This window comes from Cebus imitator, unplaced genomic scaffold, assembly GCF_001604975.1.
Source record: "Cebus imitator isolate Cc_AM_T3 unplaced genomic scaffold, Cebus_imitator-1.0 Scaffold525, whole genome shotgun sequence".
In the NCBI taxonomy this organism is placed as follows: Eukaryota; Metazoa; Chordata; class Mammalia; order Primates; family Cebidae; genus Cebus; species Cebus imitator.
In genome coordinates, this window is record NW_016107840.1 from 18,387 (window position 1) to 46,223 (window position 27,837).

The window sequence follows — 27,837 nt, forward strand, 5'->3', positions numbered from 1 at the left end:
TGTTGCCCTGACAAGGTCCCATTCTTTACTATAAAGTGCAATCTTAGTTGTCCTTGAGTTAACTTGAATTGAGGTATTTCTTCTTTTGAAAATACAAACTTTTCTAGTTATTTAGCAGGAGAGGTGGTATTTTCCTGTCTTTTTTGGTGAGGGGTTCAGATGTTACATTACCCCTCATTTCTTCCTTCAGGAGAGGACGGCCTTAGCGCGCTGAAGACGAATTAAGTCACCAGCACTCAAAGACCCGGTCTTTCGAGCAGTATAGAACACTTCATCTTGTTCCATCCTTGATAAAGCCTAAGAATGTCAAATAGAAAAGAGGTACAATTTTAAAAAGGGTTCCACCCTTTTAACAATCACCACTGATGAGAAGCCACACATGCAGACTCCTTTAGATAGCTTAGCTACAGCTACTTTGGTTGAGGTTTACACTGCCAACTTCTTAGGTCATCTCCTTAGGTCATCTCCTTTCAGGGCTAGAATTAGATTGCTGGAGCAAAGGGCAGCTTGCTTTATTAAGTTACTTAAAAACTGGGCTCCCAAGAATGTCACCGTATTGTCACAGACTTCTAACACTATCATCTGTTACATGTGCACTTGTGCCTTAAAAATAATGAAAGCACACTTCTGCAAACAGGTAGTTTATTAATCTATTCACATTCTACCCAATCTATAGAGCTATTATATACTGAAAGAAAATCGTAACCAGGAAGGCATGTGCTGGATTGTATTGAAATGTCAACAAAGTCTAATGATTAAGCATCAAAAGGCACTACTTTTATGCTTATGGTAAATTGTATTATTTTAAAATACTTCCACAATGCCACAGAACAAGCCTACTTTAAATGTTCATCCTTGTCAGCTGTAATTTTGCTGTGTACTTACCAAAAGTCACAAACCATAAATATTTCCTTGTCCCATAAAAGTTATCATTTCCAGTAAAATCCCATGTACTTCCTGCAGCCAGTACTTGAGACACGCACACCTCATACTGTCTAAGTGCATGTCTCTTGGCTTAGGCACTAAATGGTTTGTCTAACACACCCATGGGACTGACTGCACTGTGGTATACACAGTAGAAAATGACAGAAATTTGTAAACTGAGTAATAAAAAGTAGTCAAGAGTGGTAAGTGCATTATTTATGCAGACATCGTTAGAAATACGATAGCAAGAATCATTTCTGTATGATTATTTGCAAAGGCAAAGGTTCAAAACATTCAAATTCATTATGAATGAATTTAATTTGATTAAAACATTCTGAATTATGGCCACAAAAGAGATAATATCTATAATTTTCAAAAAACATGAATCCTTATAAAAACCATAAGAGATACAGGAAATAGAATGCCGAAAGGTTAATAAGCTCTTCAGTATGTTAATTTTGAAGCTTTCCATTTTTCTAATCACTACTTCATATGACCTAATCATAAATGTTGGCACTTATGTTTGACTGAAAACCCACTTAGTGACTTCATATCCTTACCCGCAGATCCCATGCTCTTTCTCTGTTAAGAAGGTAAGTTGGCAAACCCAGGCCATGCCTGAACGCCAAGGCACGAAGATAGAAGTAGTATTTGGTATAAATGCTTCCAGGAACGTTGGTATTATAATTAATTAGCTCCAAGAAGTCCCTTTGCAACTCATTCCTAGGGAAGGAGAAGCATAACAAAACCAACACAGGACCATGTTAGTTCACTGGGCTATCTTCAAAAACATTATTCTTACTTAAGAAATGTGGTAAAGCTAACATGTGCTCTAGTTTATTAGAATTCATGAAATAACTCACACTGGACAGAACCCAGTCTAGTGAAGAAATACAAAAAAGCATGCAACTTTCGCAATTCTCTTTGAAAACTCAGAATAAAACTTGTACCGGAGACATGAATGTAAAAAATGTGTTAATAAACTTGATTTTCCCCTATGCTTTCAAAGACATATTCACATTTAATACAGAGAAAAATGACATAATCTTAGGAAACATGGTAAAGCCTACAGGTTTTTTATTTCTTTGAAAACATGAAAGGATTCAATGGGAAATTCCTTATAAATAGAAACATGTGGTAAGGTCTTCAGTTGTTCCAGTTCCACATGAAGGTAAGAACTCATTTCTGAAATAAAACCTATGAATGTATAGAATGTAGAAATGCCTTCATTTACATGATATTTGCTCCAAGACCCATGATAATACACACTGGAGATAGACCTTATAAATATAAGAAAGCACATTGGATTGGAACCCGGGTAGATTACCAAATACAGAAAAGTTTACAGTTTTAAGAATTTCTTCAACATTGATGTGAAAACTTTCCCTAGAGGGAAATCCTACTAATGTTCATAAATTGAAAAGCCTGATACAAATTCATTCTTGTATAATCTTCAAAAAGATACATAAGTAAATGTTATCCTACTTCTGTTTCTCAGTGATTCTTCATTTGAAAGGGTCTCTATATTACTTCCGCTTCTTTTGCAAGAAAACATTGAGGTTACAATTTTGTAGATAATTTTTAAACAATACTATATGCATTTAATAGGCAGTTGTTTTTGTTAAGCCAGTTAACAAAACTTTTCTCTAGTTATTTAAAAATAGCACACTGAGCTACTAGAATGGCTCCAAATTCTGTTTTGAAACACATGCAGGTGGGTTCCTATGCTAATGTCCAAACAGGGCACGGCTGCTTGCAATCCTTTCTGAATCCAGCACCCCAAGTTTGGGATGAGGAGAAAGGCGATGACCTCCTCTGTACTTGTGCAGCTGACTCGGGGCTCATTCTTGCGCGTTCCATTGCACAACTCAGACTTCATGCTTACTTCCAAGATACCACAATAGTGATCAGATGACAGAAATGATGAATGCTATTTATTAGATGTCACTATTACGGGGCACGAATACTCTTTACATCTCCAACGGTAGAAAGATCAGAGAGAGACATCTTGGCTAAGCTAAGCTCATTTTATGAGATGCCTTCTGGTAGGGTGCCGGCCTTACACACTGTTTCTTCTGAGTTGAGTTAGAAATGAAACCACAAGGTGCTCAGTATCTGTCACCCCTGGCCACAACAGAATGTGGGGATAAGTTGAATGCACTGAGAGGGGAACAGGCTGGAAGCAACCCTCCGCTGCATGATTATTCACCTGTCCTGGCCAAAGGTTTTCTTTTTGTTTGTTTGAGACAGGGTCACACCGGCTAAAGTGCAGTGGCATGATCCTAGCTCACACCAGACTCAACCTCCCAGGCTCAAGTAACCCATGCACCTAAGCCTTTCAAGGCTTGGAGCTACCAGCTCATGCCACTCAGCTGGGAGATTTTAAAAAATTATTTTTGTAGAGACAGGGTCTCACTTTTTACCCAGTCTGGTGTTAAACTCCTGTGATCAAGTGGATACTCCCACCTTGGCCTCCCAAAGTGCTGGTATTACAGACATGAGCCACTGTATCCAGCACTTGGTCAAATGTTTAAATAAATAAAAAACTAGAGTAATCTTACCACTCTCATAGTAATCACTGTAAAGACTTAATTGTATGAAATCAATACCTCAACAGCACATTTGGTTTCTTGCTTTTAAAGTTTCAATGTTTTATCCACTGGCTAAGTCAACAAATGCTTGAAGTTCCCCGGTATGGAAAGCAGTTAGGATATAAGCAGATATATGGTTTTCTCATTGGTTTCACTGAAAATCCAGCTGTAACTACTTCCAACATTAATTTCCTATTCATATGACCACAGGCTATGATGGGAATGTCAATCAGATATGTGAATAATCAGCTGACCAGGACTTAATTTACTATAGGAATATATGCACTTCATCTCTTTTCCGTATTTCCATAAACATATTTTAGCTGTGTAAAATATGATATTTCATAGAATGATCATGTTAATTAAGAGTAGTTATTGAAGAAAACAATTATCCCTACAGGATATGTATCTCCTTAGTTTTTATTGTTTTTTAAATGGCTGAATAGCATACCCTTTACAAGCACAGCCAATTTTCAGACTAGAAGCTGCTCAGTTTAACTTACATGTATACGTGTGTGTGTATATGTGTATAAATATAAGTTGTTTACCAATAATGTTTTTACATTTTATTTCAATCATTTTTGAGAAACAGGTGGTTTTTGTTATATGGATAATTTCTTTTAGGAGTGACATCAGAGCTTCTGGTTCACCTACCACTTGAGCAGTGTACCCAATATGCAATATTTTATCCATCACTCCCCTCCCAACCTTCTCCCCCAAGTCCCCAAATGCCACTGTAACATTTTATGACTTTGGAGTCTCATGGAGAATACACGATATTTGGTTTTCCATTACTGAGTCACTTCACTTAGAATAATGACCTCCAGCTCCAACCAGGTTGCTGTAAAGGCCATTATTTCATTCTGTTTTATGGCTCAGCAGTATTCCATGGTATATATATTCCACATTTTCTTTACCCATTAATTGATGGGCATTGAGGCTGGCTCCACATTTTTACAATTGCAAACTGTGCTGCTATCAACATGCAGGTGCATTTGTCTTTCTCATATGACTTCTTTTCCTTTGGGTAGACACCCAGTGTGAGATTGTTGGATTGAATGGCAGTACTGTTTTCCATAGTGGTTGTACTAGTTTACATTCCCATCAGCAGTGTAAGTGTTCCCTTTTGACCAAATCCATACCAGCATAGATGATTTTTTGATTTTTTAATTACGGTCCATTCTTGCAGGAGTAAGGTGGTATTACATTGTGGTTTTAATTTGCATTTCCCTGATAATTAGTGATGTTTCTGAAGAAAAATATATCCTAACAAAACTAACAGATGTTGAAAAGTTTGAAGAAAATCTGATAGACACTAATTTTTAAAAAGTTCAATTTACAGTCAAAAAGAGACCATTACAAATAATCAACAGCAGAGGAACAAGATAAATGTCCATTAAACACTCTGTTGTAATGTTTTTCAATCTCCAGAGATCGTGAGCATAGCTCCTCCTCAGAGCATAGCTCCTGATGCTTCTGCGTTCACAAACGGCACTATGTAGAACTGGTCATCTTGGGGCTGGCCTCTGTCATCACTGCCTCTGGAGCTCATATCTGTGGACACCTGCACATTTCTCTGTGTATTCTCTGACCTTGGAACTAGAGCTAGAGCCCCACCAGATTAGCTGCAGGTCTTGAGATCAATTTAACTGCCACTATAGTGGAGCTAAGTGTTCATCATTACAAATTTTGCACCCTTCAAGAAACCAGTTTACAAGCTGGACACAGTGGCTCAGGCCTGTAATCCCAGCATTTTGGGAGGCTAAGATGGGTGGATCATCTGAGGTCAGGAGTTCGAGACCAGTGTGACTCAAGGAGAAACAACATGAAGAAATCCCTGAAGAAGGAAATTAAATAATAATGGTAGCCTGTAATTGCTACATAATAAAAGATTACTCTGTTTTGTTCAATATAAAACCTAACCCCTAGCTCTGCTTTAAATTAACTAACTCCCTACAAAATCTACCTTATCTACTCTCCCTACTTTCTCAGCAAAGTTCCCAGGCATCTCAAGACTCCTGTTTTTCTTGCAGACCAGCTGCAAGGTCACAGGGTAATATAACACCCATAGAATGTGCCATGTGTTTCTCAAAATGCGATTTTCAAACGTAACATACAACACAAGACATGTCACAAGTTAACTGTTCTTTCCTCTGGCTTCTGTAAACCTGTTAGTTGCTATGTCATCCTTGGCTGTATAACAAATCAAGCCCTGTCTTTGTTAGGCTCTCAGCCTTGGGATGCAAATCTGCCGAGCTGGTGGCCACCTTAATAAAATCCTCCTGTTTCATGCACTGGTCTCTCCGGGCTCCTGAATATTATGTAACACCCCAACTCTACTAAAAATAGAAAATTAACCGGGTGTGGTGGCACATGCCTGTAATCCCAGCTACTCAGGAGGTTGAGGCAGGAGAACTGCTTGAACCCACGAGGCGGAGGTTGCGGTGAGCCAAGATCATGCCATTGCACATTGTTGCCTAGGCAGCAAAAGCAAAACTCCATCTCTCTCTCTCTCTCTCTCTCTCTCTCTCTCACACACACACACACACACACACAGAAAACAGTTTACAGATTGATGACAGTAGTGATTAAGAGAACTTTAGCTTCTGCAAATTTCAAATGACATTCATTTTCTGTCAAATCCTTTACTAAAATGGCTACTAGCAATATCGCCATGACAACTCAGTTTATACTACTGGCAAATTGGTAACTCAGCAGCCATTTGAACAGCAACCAACCATCACTAGTCTCTTCTTGGTTACAAGAAGCCTCGTTTCAATTGTAAATATACACTGTGTTAATTCTGAATGAAAGTCTTTAAAATCGTTTTGGGGTACATTGTAGTTGTACATATTTATGGGGTATATAAAATTATTTGATACAGGCCTATAATGTGTCATAATCACAGCAGGGCAAATGGAAAATCCATCGCACCTCAAGCATGTATCCTTTTATTTAATTTTTTTTTTTTTTTTTTTTTTTATTTTTTTTTTTTTTTTTTTTTTTTTTTTTTGTTTTTTTTTGTTTTTTTTTTTTTTTTTTTTTTTTTTTTTTACAAATAATTCAACTACACTCTTTTAGTCACTGTAAAATATACAATAATTCTTGAGGGCTGTCACCCTGTTGTGCTATCAAATACGAGATGTTATTTATTCTTTCTAACCAAATGTGTGCACCTATTAACCATCACCCCTTACTCCTCTCATCCCCCATACTACTTTTACCAGCAGCTGCAAACAATTCTCCTACTCTATACCTTCACGAGTTAAATTGTTTTAATTTTTAGTTCCCACAAATCAGTGAGAATAGGTGAATTTTGTCTTTTTGTGTCTGGCTTATTTCACTTAACATTTCCATCCATGTTGTTGCAGATAACAGGATCTCATTCTCCTTTATGGTTGAATAATGCTCTGTTGTGTATATGAATCATTTTCTTTAGCCACTCATCTGTTGATGAATACTCAGAATGCTTCCAAATCTTGGCTGTTGTGAATAGTGCTGCAACATACATGAGAGTGCAGGTATCTCTCTGATATGCTGCTTTCCTTTCTTTTGTGTTTATGCCCAGCAGTGAGATTTCTGGATCATATGGCGGCTCTATTTTTAGTTCTGAGGACCACTGAACTGTTCTCCGTTGTGACTGTATTTAAATTACATTCCCACTGACAGCGTAAAAGGGTTACCTTTGCTCTATATCCTCGCCAGCACTTGTTATTGCCTGTTTTTACAACAAGAGTCATTTTAAGTGCGGTGAGATGATCTCTCATTGTACTTTTGATTTGCATTTCTCTGAACATCAACGATATTGATGTTGAGTATCTTTTCATATACCTGTTTGCCATTGGTATGCCTTTCTTAAGGAGTTTTCAAACAGGTCTCACTTTGTCAATCAGGTTGGAGTGCAGTGGCAGAATCACAGCTCACTGCAGCCTTGGCCTCCCAGGCTCAGATAATTTTCACATCTAAGCCTCCTAAACAGCTGAAATTACAGGCACATGCCACCAAGCCTGCCTAATGTGTCCTCTTTTCAGAAATGTCTATTCAGATACTTTGCCCATTTTAAAAATCAGATTGTTATTTTTATTTCTATGGAGTTATTTGAGCTCCTTAGTATTCTGGTAATTAATCCCTTGTCAGATAGTTTTCAAATACCTTCCCCCATTCTGTGGGTTGTCACTACACTTTGTTCACTGTTTCCTTTGTTGTGCAGAAGCTTTTTAACTTGATGTGACCTAACTTGCCCATTTTCGCTTTGGTTTCCTGTGCTTATAAAACATTATGCAAAAAATATTTGCCCAGTCCAATATCATGGAGAGTTTACCCACTGTTTTTAGTTTCGTATTTGAGGTCTTAGATTTAGATCTATTTTTAGTTTTTTAAAAGACAGAGATACTGCATTGCCCAGACAGTCTCGAACTCCTGAGCTTAAGCCATTCTCCCATCTTGGCCTCCGAAAGTGCTGGGATTACAAGTGTGAGCCACCACGCCCAGCTTAGACTTACATCTTTAATCCATTTTGATTTGATGATTGTATAAGGTAAGAAATAGAGGCCTGGTTTCATTCTTCTGCATGTGGATATTCAGTTTTCCCAGCACCCCTTAATGACGAGACTGTCATTACCCCATTGCATGTGCTTGGCACCTTCATAGAGAATGAGTTCACTGCAGATGAATGAATTGGTTTCTGGGTTTCTGTTCTGTTCCATTGGGCTACATGTCTGTTTTTAGTCACAGTGCCATGCTGTTCTGGTTACTACAGGTGTAGAGGGTAATTTGAAATTAGATAATGTAATTCCCCCAGCTTTGTTTTGGCTCAGGTTAGCTTTGGATATTCTGAGACTTTTGTAGTTGCCTATATATTTTAGGATTCATTTTTTTATTTCCATTTCTGTGAAGAACGTTATTGCTTTTTGCAGAATTGTGGAGGTTCCACATTGGTGGTCTGAGATCAGACCTGAAGGAATTCTCTAGATTAATGGACAGAGACTCGCTTCTTCACTTACTTTTTCACAAATGAAGTCTGTCTCTCTGTGCTAAGCTGCCTGGAGCTGGGATAGGAGTGATACAAGCACCCCTGTGGCCATGACCTCTGGGACAGCACTAAGTCTGTCCAGATGGCAGTAGGAGTTGCAGTCCTTGTGACCTAGACAGACTTTCAGGTTGATTAAGGGCTCCAGACTCTTTTATCCCATAGCAGCCAGGCTTTCACCACTCAAGTTCCAACCACAGGGATGAATAATTCCCCTATGGTTGGGGCTAGTCTAAGTGTTTTTTCTGTGGGTGGGCTTTGGGTGGATTCAGCTTTGTTTTGCGTTCTGCTATGACGAGGCAGCACTGAGTTAAGGCAAAGTCCCACAGCTGCTGTGCTCTCCCTTCCCAAGGCATGTAGCCTCTCTCCTTGCCACAGGTTCACAGTGGTGGCATCAACAATTCAAGACTGTCTTTTCTATGCTGTTCAGTGCCTCTTTCACTGATACAACATTAAAACCATGTCATATGAACATTTAAATGATTTTCAGTTCTTATGGAGGTGCTTTTTTATTTCGATAGTTGCTAAAGTTGTTATTCCTGTGGGGAGCACAATTGGCAGAGACTTCTATTTGAGACTGCATACATCCTGAATCACAGTCTTATCTGGAGAAATAGACAAATGTAAAAACAAAGAATCAAACAAAAAAATAAAAAATAAAATAAAAAACAAAAACCTCTTGCCACTTCCTGAGGATCTTCATCTTCATATGCTTCATATGCTTCTATGTCATCAAGAGGTGTTCCTTCAGATTTTCCTAAGTGTCACCCACAAAGCCATTCTCACTGTCTAGTGGACACTGTGAGAACCTGTGCTGGAAATGCCTCCCTGTCTCACCCTACCAACCAGCTCCAAGACCCTTCCCTTTACAGCAGTCATGAGTCCAGACTGATAGACCCATGAAGCTCCTGTTTCAGTGTCATGTTACTGTCTATGAGCAACCCCATGATTCAGCAAGATTTCTTGCATTCTCATAGATACCTTGGGGCCCTCCAAGTGCTGCTGTGGTTGCATTAATGCCCCGGGAATCTCCTGAGTGTGGTGAGCATTGGGTGATGCCCCAAAAATGTTTCTCAGACTGCCTGAGGGGAACACTAACTCATCAGCCCAGTGATGCAACACTCCTAATGGGGAGAGGACAGGGGCACAGGGAACTGTGGCTATTCTGTATCTCAAGGTTTCTATAAAATGGGTCTTCAGAGAAAAGTGGGAGTACAGCAACAAATGCAAATACACAATGTATGGCTCAGGGTGAAGCTATACTTCACAGTGCAGAGGCCCCAGAACTGTCAATGGGCAAACAATTATTTCAAAGGCCAGAGAGGCGCTCCTCACAAAGAGACTAGAACTTGCAGGCAGCTTGTAAAAGCCGTAAGCAAATTGACTGTACTATCATGTTTCTCATTGTACACTGGTAAGATATTTGCCAAAAACATTCACCAGAAAAATACTTTTCCATTTATGAGATCATTACAATGGCAATTTACCAAGACCTACCAATGAATAGTGAAAAATATGAACTGTTCTTCTAAAGCTGGGGAGAAAGAGTATGTGGTATTTATGCCCATTCTTATTATCTGCATAATGTAATCTTTAAAAGTATTTCTCAAAGTGTTTAAGTTTATGGGAGCAAATAAAGTATTCAAGAATGGTTAAAAAGTTCAAAAAACTGTACAAACTCACATATGGTCAACTGTAATTTTCTCAAAGTGCTTGCATAAGTCCTTATTGCACACAGCCACATTGCTCCCAAACTTGATGGCAAGAAGAATGGCTCCGAAGATAATCCTCTTCCAGTTGGATGGACAAATGTTGATATTAGCACACTTTACAAGTCTTTTTACGTATACCTGGAAAACAGAGCACTGGCCTTTGATTTAGCTCAGTTTAAGTGCTATGATAAGAACTCCTATGAAAAACCAGAATAATTCTGGTTTTGACCAGAAAGTAGATGCCTTTTATTCTTATGTTCTACAGAGACTTTGTTTCATCAGGTTAAATAAGGGACCATATCACAATCAGAGCCCAAATATTTCTGCTACCTACTCTGCCCAGCGGGGGTAGATTAACACATCCAAGGAAGAATGAAGTGAGGACAGTAGCTCTCAATCACAACATACACGAGAACTGCCTGGGAATACACCCTGAGACTCAGCTTAGACCTACAATGGCACACATTGCTGCCCATAAACCAGATGGTCTTGTTACTGCTCTTCATTCCAAGCCCTCCACATGCCCTGGATGTGTGCACACTGCGTGTGCATGTGTGCACTGAAGTGTGGGGGGAGAAATCAGAAATCCCTCCAGCTGCCTTTAATAGCAATTGTTCTGTAATGAGAAATGCAAAGCAACATTTAAGCCATAATGATGATTCAACTCAAATGTGTGTATTTGCTTTCATAAGTTTCTCTTAAAGTTCTGAGATAATTTCAGAAACCTACTTTCATTTAAAATCAGGAACATACTACCCTGTTTACAAGATCAATTTCTTTTCTTTTCTTTTTTTTTTTTTTGAAATAGAGTCCTGCTCTGTTGCCTAGGCTGAAGTACACTGGCTTGATCTCGGGTCACTGCACTCTGCCTCCTGAGTTCAGGCAATTCTCCTGCCTCAGACACCTGAGTGGCTGGGACTACAGGGGTGTGCCACCATGCCTGGCTAATTTTTGTATTTTAGGTAGAGACAGGGTTTAACCACATTGGCCAGGCCACTCTACAAGACCAATTTCTAAAGATGCTTTATAAATAGAAAATATCTTACCAAACTTATGATTGCTAAGTCAGCATCTAGCCTTTTGATACAAAACAGAGTAAGCATAAATCTGCAAATCACTTTGTGTGTAGGATCAAACATAAAGTATTCTTCCAGAACGTGTCCTCGCTGAAAGAAGAAAGGATGCAAAGTAAGTATTCTTTGAAGAGAAAACTTGAAGTGCCCTTAAGACAGCAGTGTTCACATTTGTCAACATGTATCATTTACAGTAATTTTGATTGGTGAGATGTCTTTCAGTTTTTACAATAAGAACAGTGGGATCTTCAAATACCATAATGATTTAATACTCATCAACATTCACTTAAAAATCATATGAGCTAAAGTTCAGAAAATTTTGTTCTCTTTCACTCTTTGCCCCACATAATTCTATCCAAATGTAAGCTACTCTTAGGCTTTAATGTCTTACTGATGGTATGTCATTCTCTGTAATAAACTTTGAGAAAATACAGTTTCCTGTAACCACGAGGTTCTAAGCCTATGCTGTTAGATACAATAGTCACTAGCCACATGTGGCTATTATGTACTTGAGGAAGTACATTTTTAAATTTTTATAACATGTAGGTTGATTTAAACTTAAATTATTTTTAACTCTTCATAAAAGTCACGCTTCTGTGTTAAAAGTATTTACATATACTTATATTGCTTGATGCTACTAATAACTGTCTTTTAAAAGATACATTTTCTGTTATTTCGATAGTAGATTTACTCATACTAGTTCACTAACTAAAGAGAGCTGCAGATCAGTTCTTATTCTAATACATTCTTTTTACAACATCTAAGATGATTAAATGCAACACGAAATGGGGAGGATTTAAAGATGGCTTTGACATCAGCATGAAACAAATACAAGTCTATAACAAAAATACAACCTCAATAAAAGTGCCACTTACATGAAGTGGGAATATACGTTCATCAAATATTTCCAAAGTTCTATTTTCATCTCTACAAAATAAGAATGTGCATTACTTCAAAAACTGTGAATATCGTAGTATAATACCTTTTTAGTATAATAAGTCTCCTATGTGCTTTGGTGTTTACTTCACCAAAGCAAACAGTTTTTACAAATTCTTCTCCTGGATCCTGCCCTGCAGAACCTTTCCCGACCTCTTTTTCCTCAGCACATCATATCCTGTACTGTGAAGTCTTTTTCACAATAACCAGTCAGAGCTGCCTATAGGTATTGACCCTCCCCTCCCTAACAGGCAATGGCAATAAACCAAACATATTTTCTCTCTTCTTAACCACACATTGAAACACAAGAATGTTTTACAAAGCAGTAGTGGTGGGCAATAAAGTCTTTAGGACTTTAATAAATGTGCATGTGATTCTGATTTCCTAGCTTCCTTGCTTTTTAGTCCTCTGTAGTATACTTTCATGATGAATTTATTTATTTTCTGTTGTTTGAATTAAAAACTCATCTGCCCTTTTATTTTAAAAGAGGCTAGTCTTTGATTAACTTCAAATTTTGTAAAACTAATGCATTGTGCCTGTGTGATAAACCAGTGGTTCTCCCACTGTGCTCTGTGGAACTCTGGGGATCCCGAAGACCCTTTCTGAGAAGGCCTAAGAGGTCAACACTGTTTTGTTTTGTTTTTCTTTGTTTTGTTTTTGTTTTTCTGAGATGGAGTTCCAATCTTGTTGCACAGGCTGGAGTGCAATGGTGGGATCTTGGCTCACTGCAACCTCCATCTCCCAGGTTCAGGTGATTCTCCTGCCTCAGCCTCCCGAGTAGCTGGGATTACGGGCGCCTACCACCATGCTCAGCTAACTTTTGCATTTTTAGTAGAAATAGGGTTTCACCATGCTGGCAAGGCTGGTCTTGAACTCCTGACCTCAGGTGATCCATCTGCTTGGCCTCTCAAATTGCTGGGATTACAGGCCTGAGCCACCGTGTCTGCTGGACACTGTTCTGAAAATCATACTAATTCAACCTCAGAAAGTTGATACAAATTTTTTTTTTTTAATTAGGAAAGTAATACAAAGACACTGACTACTTTTTCATAGACACTTGCCATAACTGTATAAAAGCAAAAGTGTATAAAGCTGTTGGTTTCTCAGCCTAAATCAATGCAGTGGTACCAATTACGCTGGTAGTAATTCTGTTCTTTATTGTCCCTTACAGTTAAAAAGCAGTCTAAAGTAATTAAGAATGTCTTTGTTGAGGTGGTAAAAATTAATGGTGTTACTAAATCTTGACATGTCTCTTTAATATTCTGAATCAGTAGAAAGCTAAGAAGAAGCACTTCTGCTGACTGCAGTACAGTTGTGCTTAAAAAAAATTCATGATTTAATTGTCAGCAGAACAATCACTTTTTTCACAGAACATCATTTTTATTTAAAAGTATTACTGTGCCGGTGCAATGGTTCACACCTCTAAAATCCAAACCCTTTGGGAGACCAAAGCAGGCAGATCGCTTGAGCGCCTTCAGAAGTTCGAGTGTAGCTTGGGAAGCATGGTGAAACTCTGTCTCTACCAAAAATACACAAAAATTAGCCAGACATGGTGCCACACCTCTGTGGTCCTAGCTACACAGGAGTCTGAGGTGAGAGAATTGCTTCAGCTGAGATCATGCCAATGTACTACAGCCAGGTGACAGAGTGAGGCTCAGTCTAAAAAAAGGACAACTATCATTCTCAAAAATAAATGAACTGAGGTTGTCACTTCAAGGAAAGCACATGTTCCCAATGATAAAGTAAGCTTTCCTGAGGACTTTGAAAATCTCACTCCTTCTACTATAGGCTTGACAGCTTTTCAACACTTAAAGACTTTTAAAATAATATTGGTGGTTAAAAGTGATTTTTGACACAATAAAACATAAACCAATTTATTCCAAATAACTAATGCATGATAGTATAAATGCAAGTATGGGGGAAAAGATCCATTTACCATGCAAGACAGATTAGTGAGTACTGACCAAATAAATTTATTAATATGTATAATGCCACTGCAACTAATTTTAAAAAGTAGCACTTGTCAAGTTTTCACTTATTATTAAATATCCACACCATTCAAAGTTTTAAAAATGTACCTTTTACCAACTACATATTTGCATGAGATTAGGTCATGTCATTGCTTCCCTTTTTTGACTGCAGGCATGCATCATCATGCCCAGGTATTTTTTGTATTTTTAGTAGAGATGGGTTTCACCATGGTGGTCAAGCTGGTCTCAACATTACGACCTCAAATGAATCTGTCCACCTTGGCCTCCCCAAAGTGTGGGGATTGCAGGTGCCTCCCACCACACCTGGCCATTTTATTGCTTCTTAAAGCAAACTGCAAAAAAAGACCTAGAGAATCCAGCTGTCTTCTATTAAGAGAGACATTCAAGGTTTTTAATAATATAAATACATGACACACTTTTTACTCAACTTTTTGTTGTAGAAAATCTATTTTCTCATTAAAAATTTTATGTTAACAATATCGTTCTCAAGGAATTTTCTGTTGTCACAACCTGGGTCATGGGTTATTACTGACATCTACTTGGTACAGGCCACCAGTGCTGCTAAACTTTCTGCAATGCACAGGACAGTCCTCGTGACAAAGTGTTATCTAGATCAAGATATCAACAGTGGTAAGGCTGTGAAATCTAAACTAAAAACAGATTTTGAAAAAAATCTCGTTTATAGTTCTATTACAGTAAATATCAATATTATCAATATAAATACATATTCTTTGAGATTCCCAGTCATTTAAGAATTAAAAGTGTTAAGGACCAAAGAAAACACAAATAATTTGCTTTAAAGAGCTTGATAGCTTGCAAAGTAATTAACGAGAATAACAAGACAGTTTTTAAAAAAGCTCACCTTTCCTTGATAAGATAATATATCTCCAAGGCCACACTGTGGAAGGAAAAACATTCATAACAATAGATGTTATCATTTGTTAGGTCTGAAGACATTTTTTTTAAAAGAGTGTGGTGGAAACTCTCCTAGTGGCCCTGAAATTAAAACCTTCTAGTTCAGAACAGTACCATAAAGGCACTTTCTTGTTTTCAATTATTGGGTTTTAGCAAAAATATGAGAACAAAAATGCAAGGACATACAATACACTATTAGAAAATGTGTTTCTGTAGATGATTATAATATATAAATAATAACATATTACCCTGTTATATGTTCTTCTACCCACAAAGCCTTTCATCACATGGAGGACACATGTATTTGCAGATATGTATTTTGAAGACAAACTTTGCAAAAGTGATCCCAATGAGTTCCACCTAACCCACTGATAATAGTGCACTACTAACTTGTGATCAACATTTTTCAAAATCTTTTCCTGAAGCCAATTTGCCCTATTAATTTGCTCAATAAACCTCTATTTCACCAAGAGTGAATACACCAAATGCTCATTTCTCAAACTTGCTGATGGCAAATTAAAACTTACTTTATTTTTGAAAGCAGATTTCTAAAAATTAGAAGAATGAGGAAAAAAGCATGAAATCTGTTTGAACAAGACTATCTTCAAAGCTACTTTGGAATTCTATGCTAACACATAAAAATCGCTTGAATTCAAAAGCAGCCAGGGACTTTAGCCAAAGTAGTTTGCTTGTTGGTTTGTTTTTATGCTCAAAGATTTAAGAGACAGCCAGCTGTGGTGGCTCATGCCTGTAATCCCAGCACTTTTGGAGGCAGAGGTGGGCAGATCACCTGAGGTTTAGAGTTCCAGACCAGCCTGACTAACATGGAGAAACCTCAACTCTCAAAAAAAAAAAAAAAAAAAAAAAAAAAAAAAAACAGCTGGGTGCAGTGGTGCATGACTGTGATCTTAGCTACTTGGGAGGCTGAGGCAGAATTGCTTCAAACTGGGAGGTGGAGATTGTGACGAGTCAAGATGGTGCCACTGCACTCCATTCTGGGCAATAAGACAAGAGAAAAACTCCATCTCAAAAAAAAAAAAAAGAAAAAGAAAAAAGATTGAAGAAACTTGGCTGACTACAGACATTTAGTGATTACTCAATAGGTCCCAGAACTCAGTACCTAAGACGTAATTTGATTCCAATTTTTGCTGAAACACAATTTCATCTCAACTATTGTTATAAGGGAGGGAGGAAAGTGACATTATCATGAGTGTAAACCTGCCATCTTTAATTAAAGTAAAAGTTACTGACAATTGAATTAGTTAAAAAGGCTAGTGCATTCAAAACAAAATTGTTTATGAGCTAGCTAGTTATATTTCTAGAATGAAAAGTAAACTTATATTAAGGACATTAATATTCTAAATTAGCACTTTGAAACTGTGCTCTAAAAATCAACACTCATAACCAAGGAGATGATAATAATGATCACTGGACAGCCCCTGTGGTGGTGGTGTTGGTGGTTGTTCCTTTTAAAAAACAAACTTCATCTCAGAGTGCTCTCAAAGTGCATCTTTGTGGCCCATGGGGTGCTCATGCACAATGGGAGAAATTCAAATGCAGATACACTGTGATGCCTTAGGAGAAAAAGCTGTTCCTTCTTCTAAGACTAATGTCCAAAGTAGTACACATTGACTTAGGCCTGCAATGCATTGAGAAAGTAATTTTTCACAAAAATACCTTCATTAAAGGGAACCTATCCTTCTTACTGCATTCAACATTCTCTTAAGGCATAAAGGCATCAAATAAACAGTAACACTTTTCCTGAAATTGCTTATTTGCTAAGAGATTTTTCCTTCTACCATGATGTAGAAGATGAAAAGAGAAATTGATACTTAATATTTAGAATCTGATATCAATATATAGTTGACTCCAATTTCTTAAACTGATTGAAGAGGACAACCAAATGGCTGAAATAATTTTAATCTGTCCCTTGGCAGTATAGTCGTACTCACGATTCTATTGTCACTTCAAAATGAGGGGAGCTGGCTGTGCTGTCATCAAGAAAAATTGTCGAGCATGAGCTGAATTTCAAAGAAGAATATTCCGCATATATCTAAAGAGGAAGGGAAAGATAAGGTAAACTTATCAAAGTGTGTTTTTTATTTCTCAGTTAAACTGTCAAATGACAAAGCACTAAGATATTTCTTACACTCCATGAACTGCCTGAGTGTGATACCATGTGCACTGTATAGAAAAACCATTGGAGGCTCTTAACTTCCAGAGATGATATTGAGATATGGGTTAGAAAATGCTGCTCTTAATATGCTACCTGTCATCAAACCTAACAAGGATTTTATGAATTCTCTTTATATATAATGACAAAAGTTTAAAATACAATTTCATTGTTTTTTTCTACCAAGATATAAAACAGCTGAGAATTTCTATTAATTTATTACAATAAAATGTAATGTATTAAATAATACTGATACAAGAGAAATTTATTGCAGTGAATACAAGACTAACGTATTTACAAACTTACTAATCCTACATGTATTATTTCAGGCAATATTGTGACAAAACAGGTGTTTCACATTCAGAGGTTCTGTGTGCCAGGGTTGCTAGGCCACCACCAAGTGAGGAAGCCATAGGTTTCTCTAGTCCTGTTTTCTTATGTGGAGGATAAAAAGATTGTCACTTAACTGTTCTCTCACACCCTGAAAACAGATAACAACTTTCACTTCATGTTTAAATAAGACTACCATGACATGACTCAAATGAAAAATCTCAGAGAATACTTGCCATTCATTTCAAAAGTTGATTGATTTCATTCTATAAATCATCTGACCTAGGCATTTTCCTGCTATAATCTTGCTCTCTGCCTAGAAGACTGTTTTTCTCTCTCCTTGTTTCAGCAAGCTTGATTCCATCTACCTTCTTGGATCTTTTTGCCAGCAGCCACACAAAAAAAAGTTTTGTTTTTGCTTTTTTGTACACTAATTAATCAAATTCACCACTGGTTACAAGATACTAATTCTTGCCGAGTATTTCCCTCATGAGAAAGTATACCTCTCCATAAGAGTAAGGGAGGGCTCTTACTCTTTCTACCTCCAGCTGCTGAGGTAGAAAGCACAGAATTTTGAGTAAATCAAAAACTTCGACAAGTATTTAATGAATTAATTCAGTTATAATTTGGAAAATAGTCTTACTACATTTAATTACACCAAAAACACTCATAACGGTTTACTGTTTATAGGTATTATTTAAGGTAGTCAACAAAAAAGAAATCATCTAACTGCAGTCAGCATTAATAAAGAGTGTGAAATTTTATGATCTTTAACAAGAAATGGAAGGGGTTACATAGTAGGTTAATAACAAAAACTAGAAGATAATTATACCTGGTAATTTAGTAAGTCAAAACCAAAGGCTTACCATCAAAGGTCCATGTAGAGGTCTTTCACTTCCTTGGTTAGGTCTATTATTAAGTATTTTATTTTATATTTTATTTTTTAACTATTATAAAAGGGGCTGAGTTCTTGGTTTGATTCTCAGCATTCGTGGTTACAGTACAACAGAGTTACTGATTTGTGTACACTAATTTTGTCTCCTGAAACTTTGTTAAATTCATTTATCAGTTTCTTGGAGCTTTCTGGTGGAGTCTTTGGGGTTTTCTAAGTATAAAATCGTATCATCAGCAAACAGTGACAGTTTGACTTCCTATTTACTGATCTGGATGCCCTTTATTTCTTTCTCTTCTGTGATTGCTCTGGCTAGGTCTTCCAGTACTATGCTGAATAAAAGTAGTGAGATTGGGGCATCCTTGCCTTGTTCTAGTTCTCAAGGGGAATGCTTTCAACTTTTCCCTCTTCAGTATTATGTTGGATGTGGGTTTGTCATAGATGGCTTTTATTACATTGAGGTATGACCTTTGTATGACAATTTTGCTGAGGGTTTTCATCATAAAAGGATGCTGGGTTTTGTCAAATGCTTTTTCTGTGTCTATTGAGATGATCATGTGATTTTTGTTTCAAGTTCTGTTTATGCGGTGTATCACATTTATTGACCTGTGTATGTTCAACCATCCTGGATCCCTGGTATGAAACCCATTTCATCATGGTGGATTATCTTTTTGATATGCTGTTGGGAACCACAAAACATTGCTGAATGAAATGATGGACACTAACAAAAGGAAAGACATCTCCTGCTCATGAATGGGTAATATGAATATTGTAAAAATGACCATACTGTCAAAAGCAATCTACAAATTCAATGAAATTCCCATCAAAATACCATCATCCTTCTTCACAAAACCAGAACAAAATAATAATTAAACTGATATGGGACCAAACAAGATTCCACATAGGAAAATCAAAATTAAGCAAAAACAACAAATCTGGAGGCATCAATCACATTCCCTAATTTCAAACTCTACTATAAAGCCATAGTTACCAAAACGGCATGAAACTGGTATAAACAGAGGCACATACACCAATGGAACAGAAGAAAGAACCCAGAAATAAACCCAAATATTTATAGCCAAATGATCTTCAAGAAAGCCAACTAAAATATAAAGTGAAGAAAGCAAACCCTATTCAACAAATGATGCTGGTATAATTGGCAAGCCACATGTAGGAGAATGAAACTGGATCCTCAACTATCACCATACACAAAAATCAACTCAAGATGGATCAAGCACATAAATTTGTGCCTGAAACCATAAAAATTCTAGAAGACAACCTTGGAAAAACCCTTCTAGACGCTGGCTTAGGCAAAGACTTCATGACCAAGAACCCAAAAGCAAATGCAACAAAAACAAACAGGTAAGACATAACTGAAGAGCTTCTGCACAGTGAAAGGAACAATCGGCAGAGTAAACAGACAACCCACAGAGTGGGAGAAAGTCTTCACACTCTGTATATCTGACAAAGGGCTATTACCCAGAATCTACAAGGAACTCAAACAAATTACAATTTACAAATTTCAATTACAAAAATACGGAAACAGCATAAATGCCCACCAGTCAATGAGGGGATAAAAAATTGTGATATATATGTATATATTTTATATACATACATATATGTATATATATATGTATGTATATAAAATATTGGAATGCCACTCAGTTACAATAAGAAATAAATTAACGGCATTCCCAGGAGCCTCAATGGAATTGGAGACTATTATTCTAAGTGAAGTAAGTCAGGCATGGAAAACTAAACATTGTGTATTCCCATTCATACATAGGAGCTAAGCTACCAGGATGCAAAGGCATAAGAATGATACAATGAACCCTGGGGGCTCAGGGGCAAGTGTCGGAAAAGGGTGAGGGATAAAAGACTACAAATCAGGTTTAGTGGATACTGATCAGATGATGGGTGCACCAAAATCTCACAAATCATCACTAAAGAACTTACTCATGTAACCAAATACCACCTGTTCCCCCCAAAACCTACAGAAATAAAAAATAAATAAACTACAGCAATCTTCTCAGCAAACATAAATAAAATAAAAACTAAAGTTTATGTTTTTCTCTCTCCTTTTGGCAGGACAAATTTTAGGCATGTTTTTAAACTAATAATAGCTTTTTACCTTTTTCTGAGACAAGGTCTGACTTTGTCACTCAGGCTGGAGGGCAGTGGTGCAATGATGGTTAACTGCAGCCTCAAACTCCTGAGCTTGAGCAATCCTCTGCCTCAGCTGCCTAAGTAGGTAAAACTAAAGGCATATGCCACCATGCCTGGCTAATTTGTTATTTCACCATATTGTAGAGATGAGGTCTTGCTATGTTAAAAGTAAACATATCTTAATTAACTTAAATATTTCTAACACTGTGAGCATTCATGAAAACAGGTCCATCTATGTTGTGAAGTAATGGGATAATATGACAGTGTATAAAGCTTGAATGAAAATATCAAACAAGGCCTTAGAAGACAACTGTAACATGCTTATTACAGATACATCACTAAAAAATTGTCTGGGTTAAGATCATTAATGATATTGAAATTAAACTTTGATTTACACTTTAATATAGGTCCTAAATTTGGATTAAATATAACAGATTGATCACAAATCTATTTCTTCTCCCTCTAGACAACTCATTAGTCACAAAATAAAGGTGACACACTGCACCAGGAGAGAAGGTTGAAAAGAAATAATTTTTAATAAATGCTGAGACAAAAAAAGTAGATAAAGGAGTGGTACATAACACAGAAGCACAACTATGATGCCTAAAGAAAGTGACCGGAGGCCGGGCAAGGAGGTTCAAGCCTATAATCCTATCACTTTGGGAGGCCAAGGGGTTCAAAACCAGCCTGGTCAAGATGGTGAAACCCCATCTTTACTAAAAATACAAAAATCCGCTGGCTGTGATGGCAGATGCCTGCAATCCCAGCTACTCAGGAGGCTGGGGCAGAGAATTGCTTGAACCCAGGAGTCAGACGTTGCAGTGAGCTGAGATCTCACCATTGCGCTCCAGTCCAGGTAACAAACCAAGACTCTGTCACACACACAAAAAAAGAGAAAGTGACTGCAATAGAAGTGAGCAGTTTGTCTTGCAGAACTAAAGGTGGGCTGTGAACTTAGAGGCAAATAGCACTTTGAAAAGTAGTGCAAAATGTAAAACAAAGCCACCAAGGTCAGTTGAAAAATCTGTGGTTAGAAACTCACGTCCACTTGTTCTCCCATCTGATAAGAAACTTAGATGTGTATTCCCTGGATATACCAAACCTGAGAATTTCTGGCTCCCAACTACCATAGATTAAACCTGAGATATAAAGAAAACTATACACCAAAAATGGAACTCCAAATTTCTTCCCTAACTCTGCTTTTGGAAAGCAAGTAGCCACACAGAAACTTGGGAGAACATTCTCAAGAAACTAAACTGTCTCAAATAAAGATCCCCAGATAATATACGGAGGTCTCCCAAATGAAAAGCCAGTTGCTTCCACAGCCTCACAGAGTGCCATCAGTTAACAGAAGTCCTGCTTCCAAATCGACCAAGCAAGCCAGGGACCACCACACATTGGAGAAAAGTCTCCAACAAGAGAGACTGAAACAACACACACAAAATTTATGGGACAAGTCAAAATCAGGAGCAAAACTTTTTAAAAATGTCAAAACACTCTAAAAAATACATAAAATTCAATAGATATAGTAGAGTATAAACTCATAGCATATCCCAGACGTAGAATAAAAAGACAAACTGAAAAAAATTGAAGGGAAAAAATTGGAAACCAAAGCAGGTCTACTGGTCTAAGCAGCCTAATGCCTGAGTAACACGACTATCAGAAAAAAGGAACAGAGGAAATAAAAAACATTCTCAAAAAGAGGGACTCTGCATACTTAGTACCCTCAGTAAAATGAAAAGATCCCCCACCAATCTGTTATTATAAAATTTCAGAATCTCAGAGAAAGAAAACTCCGAAAAAGCTTCCAAAAATACATAAAACGTGCTTATAAATAATGTGTCACGCAATGGCAATAGATTCAAGAACAACACTGTGATGAGAGCACAATTGCATAATATCTTCAGAACAACAAAATTTAGATTCAACCTAGAAGTTTACTCTCTATCAAGGAAGAAGAATTTTAAGACTGCTCAGATGTCTAAACACTTCTGCCCAGGAAAGGTGCTTAAGTACAACTAGAGAGGATAATAGGACAGAAGGAAATACAGAATCCAGTACTCTGGTGATCCCACACAAGGCAGCAGTTATGTGAGATCCCAAAACCCTTTAAAGAGATAGCATAGATAGACTAAGACATCAAGCATATCTAGGGAAAGCCATTCTATACTGAACTAGGATGACAAAAGGCCAAAGAAAGGCTGCCCACCACCCGCCAAAAACAAAGAGAAACAGATATGTTTTAGCAGATGGAAAATATCTCTGAAAGGCATGTGATAAATGCTACAACACTTGGGGGGGGATCAGCTGTTAGAAAACAGGCAAATGAATATAGTCAGAAAATTGGCTTCATGCTAAAAAATAATGGCTGTGAAACGCAAATTATATGTAAAATATAACTTAACAATAATTATTATTTTTCAATAAAGTGGCAGACCATCCAGAGGCTACTTATTGCATTTGGCTGGATAAACCAGCATAGGCTACGAAAAAAAAGATGATCCAGAAGAAGAGCAGAAGTGCTCAGATTTCAGAACTGTTTCAGAGAAAGGATGAAGGAATATGTAATGAAGAGGCACAGTGAAAACAACATATAACACAGCAGTGAATATTTGGATAGTCATAATCATGTCAATATTACTGATTGATTAAAAAGTGTGCTACAATTGAAAGAAACAGAGGGAGAAAAATAAGGTCATGGTTAGCAAGGAAGATACGCTTTCACCTGCTGTGACAGAGGGCCAATAGACCATACTGACAACTAACTTAGCTCTTCTATTTTTGTTATTAAAAATAAGATTAAATATTTAAAGCAGGTCTTTATACCACAACCAACTATTGAAATTTAACTTGAGTGTGAGCAATCCTTAAAAGGTGGGCACAGTAAGCTAAAGAATTTTTGGGATAAATTTGATAGGAAAGTAGAAGAGATTCAGAAAATCCATGAAACAAGGTCCATCCTATCACCACTGGGTCCCCATTATAATTTTAAAAAATCAAGAGAGACATAATTTTACATCAAACTATAAATTTCTCAACTTTTTGACTGTTTACTTACATGGTTAGTACCGCTGTTTTTTCCTGTTTCTTGTGCTAAGAATGAAAGAAAAAAACCCGGTCACTTCTGACACAAATAAAATAAAAGTAGTTGTTAACATCTTACTGACTACTCCTATGTACAATCAGAGAAAATTCCATTTAAAAAAATTTATTTCAACAATTTATAATTTAAACTCTCTGACATGATAAATCTCATAAAATAAAATGTAAAAACTTAGATGTATTTTTTGACCTAGTTTACTTTCTGTTTTTATTACATACGAGTGAAATAATACTCATGTACAAAAGGGCACAAAAATTAGGCCAGATGAAAAATTGAGCTAATTAAAAAATTTAAATGTTGCATATATGAGCCATGATCCATTAGTATTCTCCCATTCTGCATTTACACGTAGCTTAATTACCCGAATCTAAGAGCTAACAGCTCTAAGAACTGCTTCCTGGCCAGGCACCTATCTCTAGATGCACCAGAATCCCTGTAAGCCTCTCCAACCACAATCGGTGGTCATCTACTAATATGTTGCTACAAACAAAACAAACAAAAACAGGGTCTTTACACAACTGAAAAGTAACCTATCTTAAATTTAATCTTTTGTTTCTTTGTTTGTTCTTTTTTGTTTTTTGATACGAAGGAGTCTCGCTCTGTCACCCAGGCTGGAGTGCAATGGTGTGACATTGACTTACTGCCATCTCCACCTTCAGGGTTCAAATAATTCTCCTGCCTCAGCCTCTGAGTAACTGGGATTAGAGACGCATCCCACCATGCCTGGCTAGTTTTTGTTTTAGTAGAGATGGGGTTTCAGCATTTTGGTCAGGCTGGTCTCGAACTCCTGACCTCATGATCCACCCACCTCCACCTCCCAAAGTGCTGGGATTACAGGCATGAGCCACCATGCCTGGCCAAATTTAAATCTTAAAATAAATAGACAACCCTAATTTGGACATGGTGTCTGCAGNCTTCCTCAAGAGAGAGTGTGTGGAAGCAGGACCCCAAAGGGAAAATACAGGAGGGGAAAGAGACCTCCCACTGTGTCGGATAATATGAGTTTTTCTAAATACTTTTTATAATACATCTGATCAAACAAGATTTTTCACTCTTTTTCTTGGCGGAAAAAACAATGTTGTCTCACTATCTGTTTGGGATGTCCTTGCTTCAGAAGGGTTGGACTCTAATGTTCTATCTATACAGAGAGAAAAGAAAAAATATGTAATCACTTATAACAATTTATCAACTCATTTATTCGACAAGGAAGCCATTTCACTACCTCTACTTTTATTCTTATCCATTGGGAAGAGGAACAAAGAATTAAACATAAAGATAAATCTAAGACTCCTCCATTACATGACAAATTGTGTTAATAAAAAGATGGGAAAATGTATAAACAAAAAGTTGACATGTTTTCACTAGCATGATAACAACTAAAGGAAAGTATATCACGTGTTAAAATAACACAAGTGAATATGTGAAAATTTTAAAAATTTAAACCAATATGAGTTTTGCTAAACATTTTCTATTATACACCTCATCAAACAAGAGTTTTGCTCTTTTTCTTGGTGGAAAAAAACTATGTTGTCTCACCATCTGCTTGAGATTTCTTTGCTTCTGGATGATCAGAAGGGTCGGACTCCAAAGCCCTTTCTATACAGAAAGGAAAGAAAAAAGATGTCATCATTATAACAATTTATCAACTCATTTATTCTACAAGGAGGCCATTTTAATACCTCTACTTTTATTCTTATCCATTGAAATGAATGTATAGACATAAGACGAGGCCAGACAAGGTGGCACATGCCTGTACTCCCAGCTACTCAGGAGGATAAGATAAGAAAATCCCTCCATCCCAAGTCAGGAATTTAGGTCAGCATGAGTAACATAATGAGACTCCTTTTTATTTAAAAAAAAAAAGAGAGGTAAATGTTCTCTTTGAGTTGTGTAAAATCAACTTTGCATAAAGTAAATCAAGATGGCAATACATTTTAAAAGAGAGGCCTATTTTATAGACAAAATATAAGATGTATTCTGGAGTTTAAATTTTTTAAAAAAGTAGCCGGGTGCGGTCGCTCACGCCTGTAATCCCAGCATTTTGGGAGCCTGAGGTGGGAGGACGAGACCGGCCTGACTAATATGGTGAAACCCCAACTTAAAAAAAAAAAAATTTTTTTTTCAAAAGTAAATTCAGCATATTTGTCACTTCCATGTCATTCTGAAGACACAGAAAGTTCTGTTGTGCAGCTATCTTCAATAGTCATGTGAGATCTCTCTCTTCATTTCTTCATTAAGAATACATACGAAGAACATACACAAGAATTCTTTGTATTGGAAGGGGCCAAAACAGACATACATAAACTGTATTGTAATCCTAAAGAACAGCAATAAAGAGCCTTTGTTGTTCTCTAATCCAACACAACCCATCTACGAACTGTTGTGTAAAATCACTCACAGGCTTTCCTTACACCAGCAAACAGAGTATAAGTTTACACAGGTACTTACACATTTTGTGTATAAAGGTATAATCAATTCACATAATATATTTGTTTATTCAAAATTCTTAAACATCTTGAAAAGTGAGTATAGTACTCCAAGTTACAAAGTCACATTCATCATGAGTCTTAATTATTCTACCTCTGAAAAAAACTAAGAGCCCAACCAATGTTGTTTTGTTTTGTTTTGTTTTGCTCTAAGTTCTGAGATACATGTGTAGAACGTGCAGCTTTGTTACATACGTATACATGTGCCATGGTGGTTTGCTGCACCTATAAATGCATCATCGAGGTTTTAAACCCCACATGCATTAGGTATTTGTCCTAATGTTCTCTGTCCCCTTACACCCCACCCCACAATGAACCCCCCAGTGTGTGATGTTCCCCTCCCTGTGTCCCTGTGTTCTCCTTATTCAACTACCACTTATGAGAGAGAATATGTGAGGTTTGGTTTTTGTTCCTGTGTTAGTTTGCTGAGAATGATGGCTTCCAGCTTCTTATGCTTTACTTTCTTACCTTTGAACAAGATGCTATTGTCAGGGCGGGGGAAGGACAAAGGGAGAGCCATGGCAGCAAACACTCTCCACAGTTTTAACCTTCAATCTTTATGTCACACGTTAAAAGTCTACGTTGACATTTCATGTCTTTTGAAAGTTTTGACCACAAACTAACCCTACCTCTCTTTTAGAACAAGGAGGTAAATAAAGTCTGTTAATTCACCTGAATAAATCTAGAGACATTTTGTGTTAAAGTAAGAATTTTAAAGTCATCAGAGCCTCATAGGTAAACTCCTTTGGGGGAAAACAAACACCCATTTTCCTGCAGCCCTGGCCATGACATTTCACACCTTTCACAATTACTTTAAGCACCCTTCCATTTTCTTTCCTTTTGTGTTCAAATTACAGTTAGAAAACAATAAGCACCTATCAAGGTGACTTAAAGCAACCCATCAAGAATATCCTATCATCTCTCCCACGGCAACCTTCATTCTGATTTCAAAGAAGAAATCCCCAAATATTTCAGTATGAATTGTCCTGAGATTTAGCTACTTTAACGAAGGAAATAATTAGGCACTTACCTGGTTCCTTTACTTAGGTACCATCTGGACAGATACAAAAGAAGAATGAGATGGGTACTGGAAGGTTGGGGTATTTGAGTTTTTATTGAAAAAAGGAAGAGAATATTCCAAAAAAGCCTCAACAAAATCCCACAGAATAATAAACCGAGCTACAGACAAGAAGAGACATAAATAAATGGTCCCAGGCCAGCCTGAGAGAATGAGATGATGGAGCAGGAACTGGGTGTGTGGGAAGGGAGGAGAAAAGAAATTGACTGGACTCCGTGGAGAAAGACTAAGACTGAGATAAAAGTGGAAAAAAGAATGCAAGGCAGAGCCAGCCTTTGTTTCTGACCAGCCCTGGGAAAAGCTGGCTACAGGCAAAAAGGAGCCTGAGGTAGGGGATGCCCCCCAGGGGACCTTGAAGACACCAGGAGCCAGAGGGGTGGCCAGGGCAGATGGCACTGTCACCTCCTTACCTTCAGGCATCTCCCCATCACAGATGTC

The 27,837-nt window shown here is 37.3% G+C and overlaps 1 protein-coding gene across 1 annotated transcript; it reads right to left on the minus strand.

Annotated features, from left to right (window-relative positions):
- On the minus strand, positions 1 to 27,831 carry LOC108293208 (cyclin-Y-like protein 2). Its single transcript, XM_037733451.1, has 10 exons — positions 27,810 to 27,831; positions 25,372 to 25,431; positions 23,791 to 23,825; positions 17,124 to 17,224; positions 15,119 to 15,154; positions 12,205 to 12,256; positions 11,303 to 11,422; positions 10,228 to 10,394; positions 1,485 to 1,647; positions 1 to 297 (listed from the first exon to the last, which is right to left on the minus strand). The coding sequence occupies exons 1-10, from the start codon at positions 27,817 to 27,819 to the stop codon at positions 187 to 189; spliced, it is 855 nt and encodes a 284-aa protein (XP_037589379.1). The 5' UTR covers positions 27,820 to 27,831; the 3' UTR covers positions 1 to 186.
- Between the last annotated feature and the right edge of the window lie 6 nt (positions 27,832 to 27,837).

What these genes read in the sequence shown, in the direction of transcription:
- LOC108293208 (XM_037733451.1), bottom strand. An exon ending in TTTGAAGTGACAATAGAATC is followed by an intron (nt 15,155 to 17,123) that starts GTGAGTACGACT and finishes TTCCTTCCACAG; the next exon opens with TGTGGCCTTGGAGATATATT. An exon ending in AACGTATATTCCCACTTCAT is followed by an intron (nt 11,423 to 12,204) that starts GTAAGTGGCACT and finishes TTCTTCTTTCAG; the next exon opens with CGAGGACACGTTCTGGAAGA.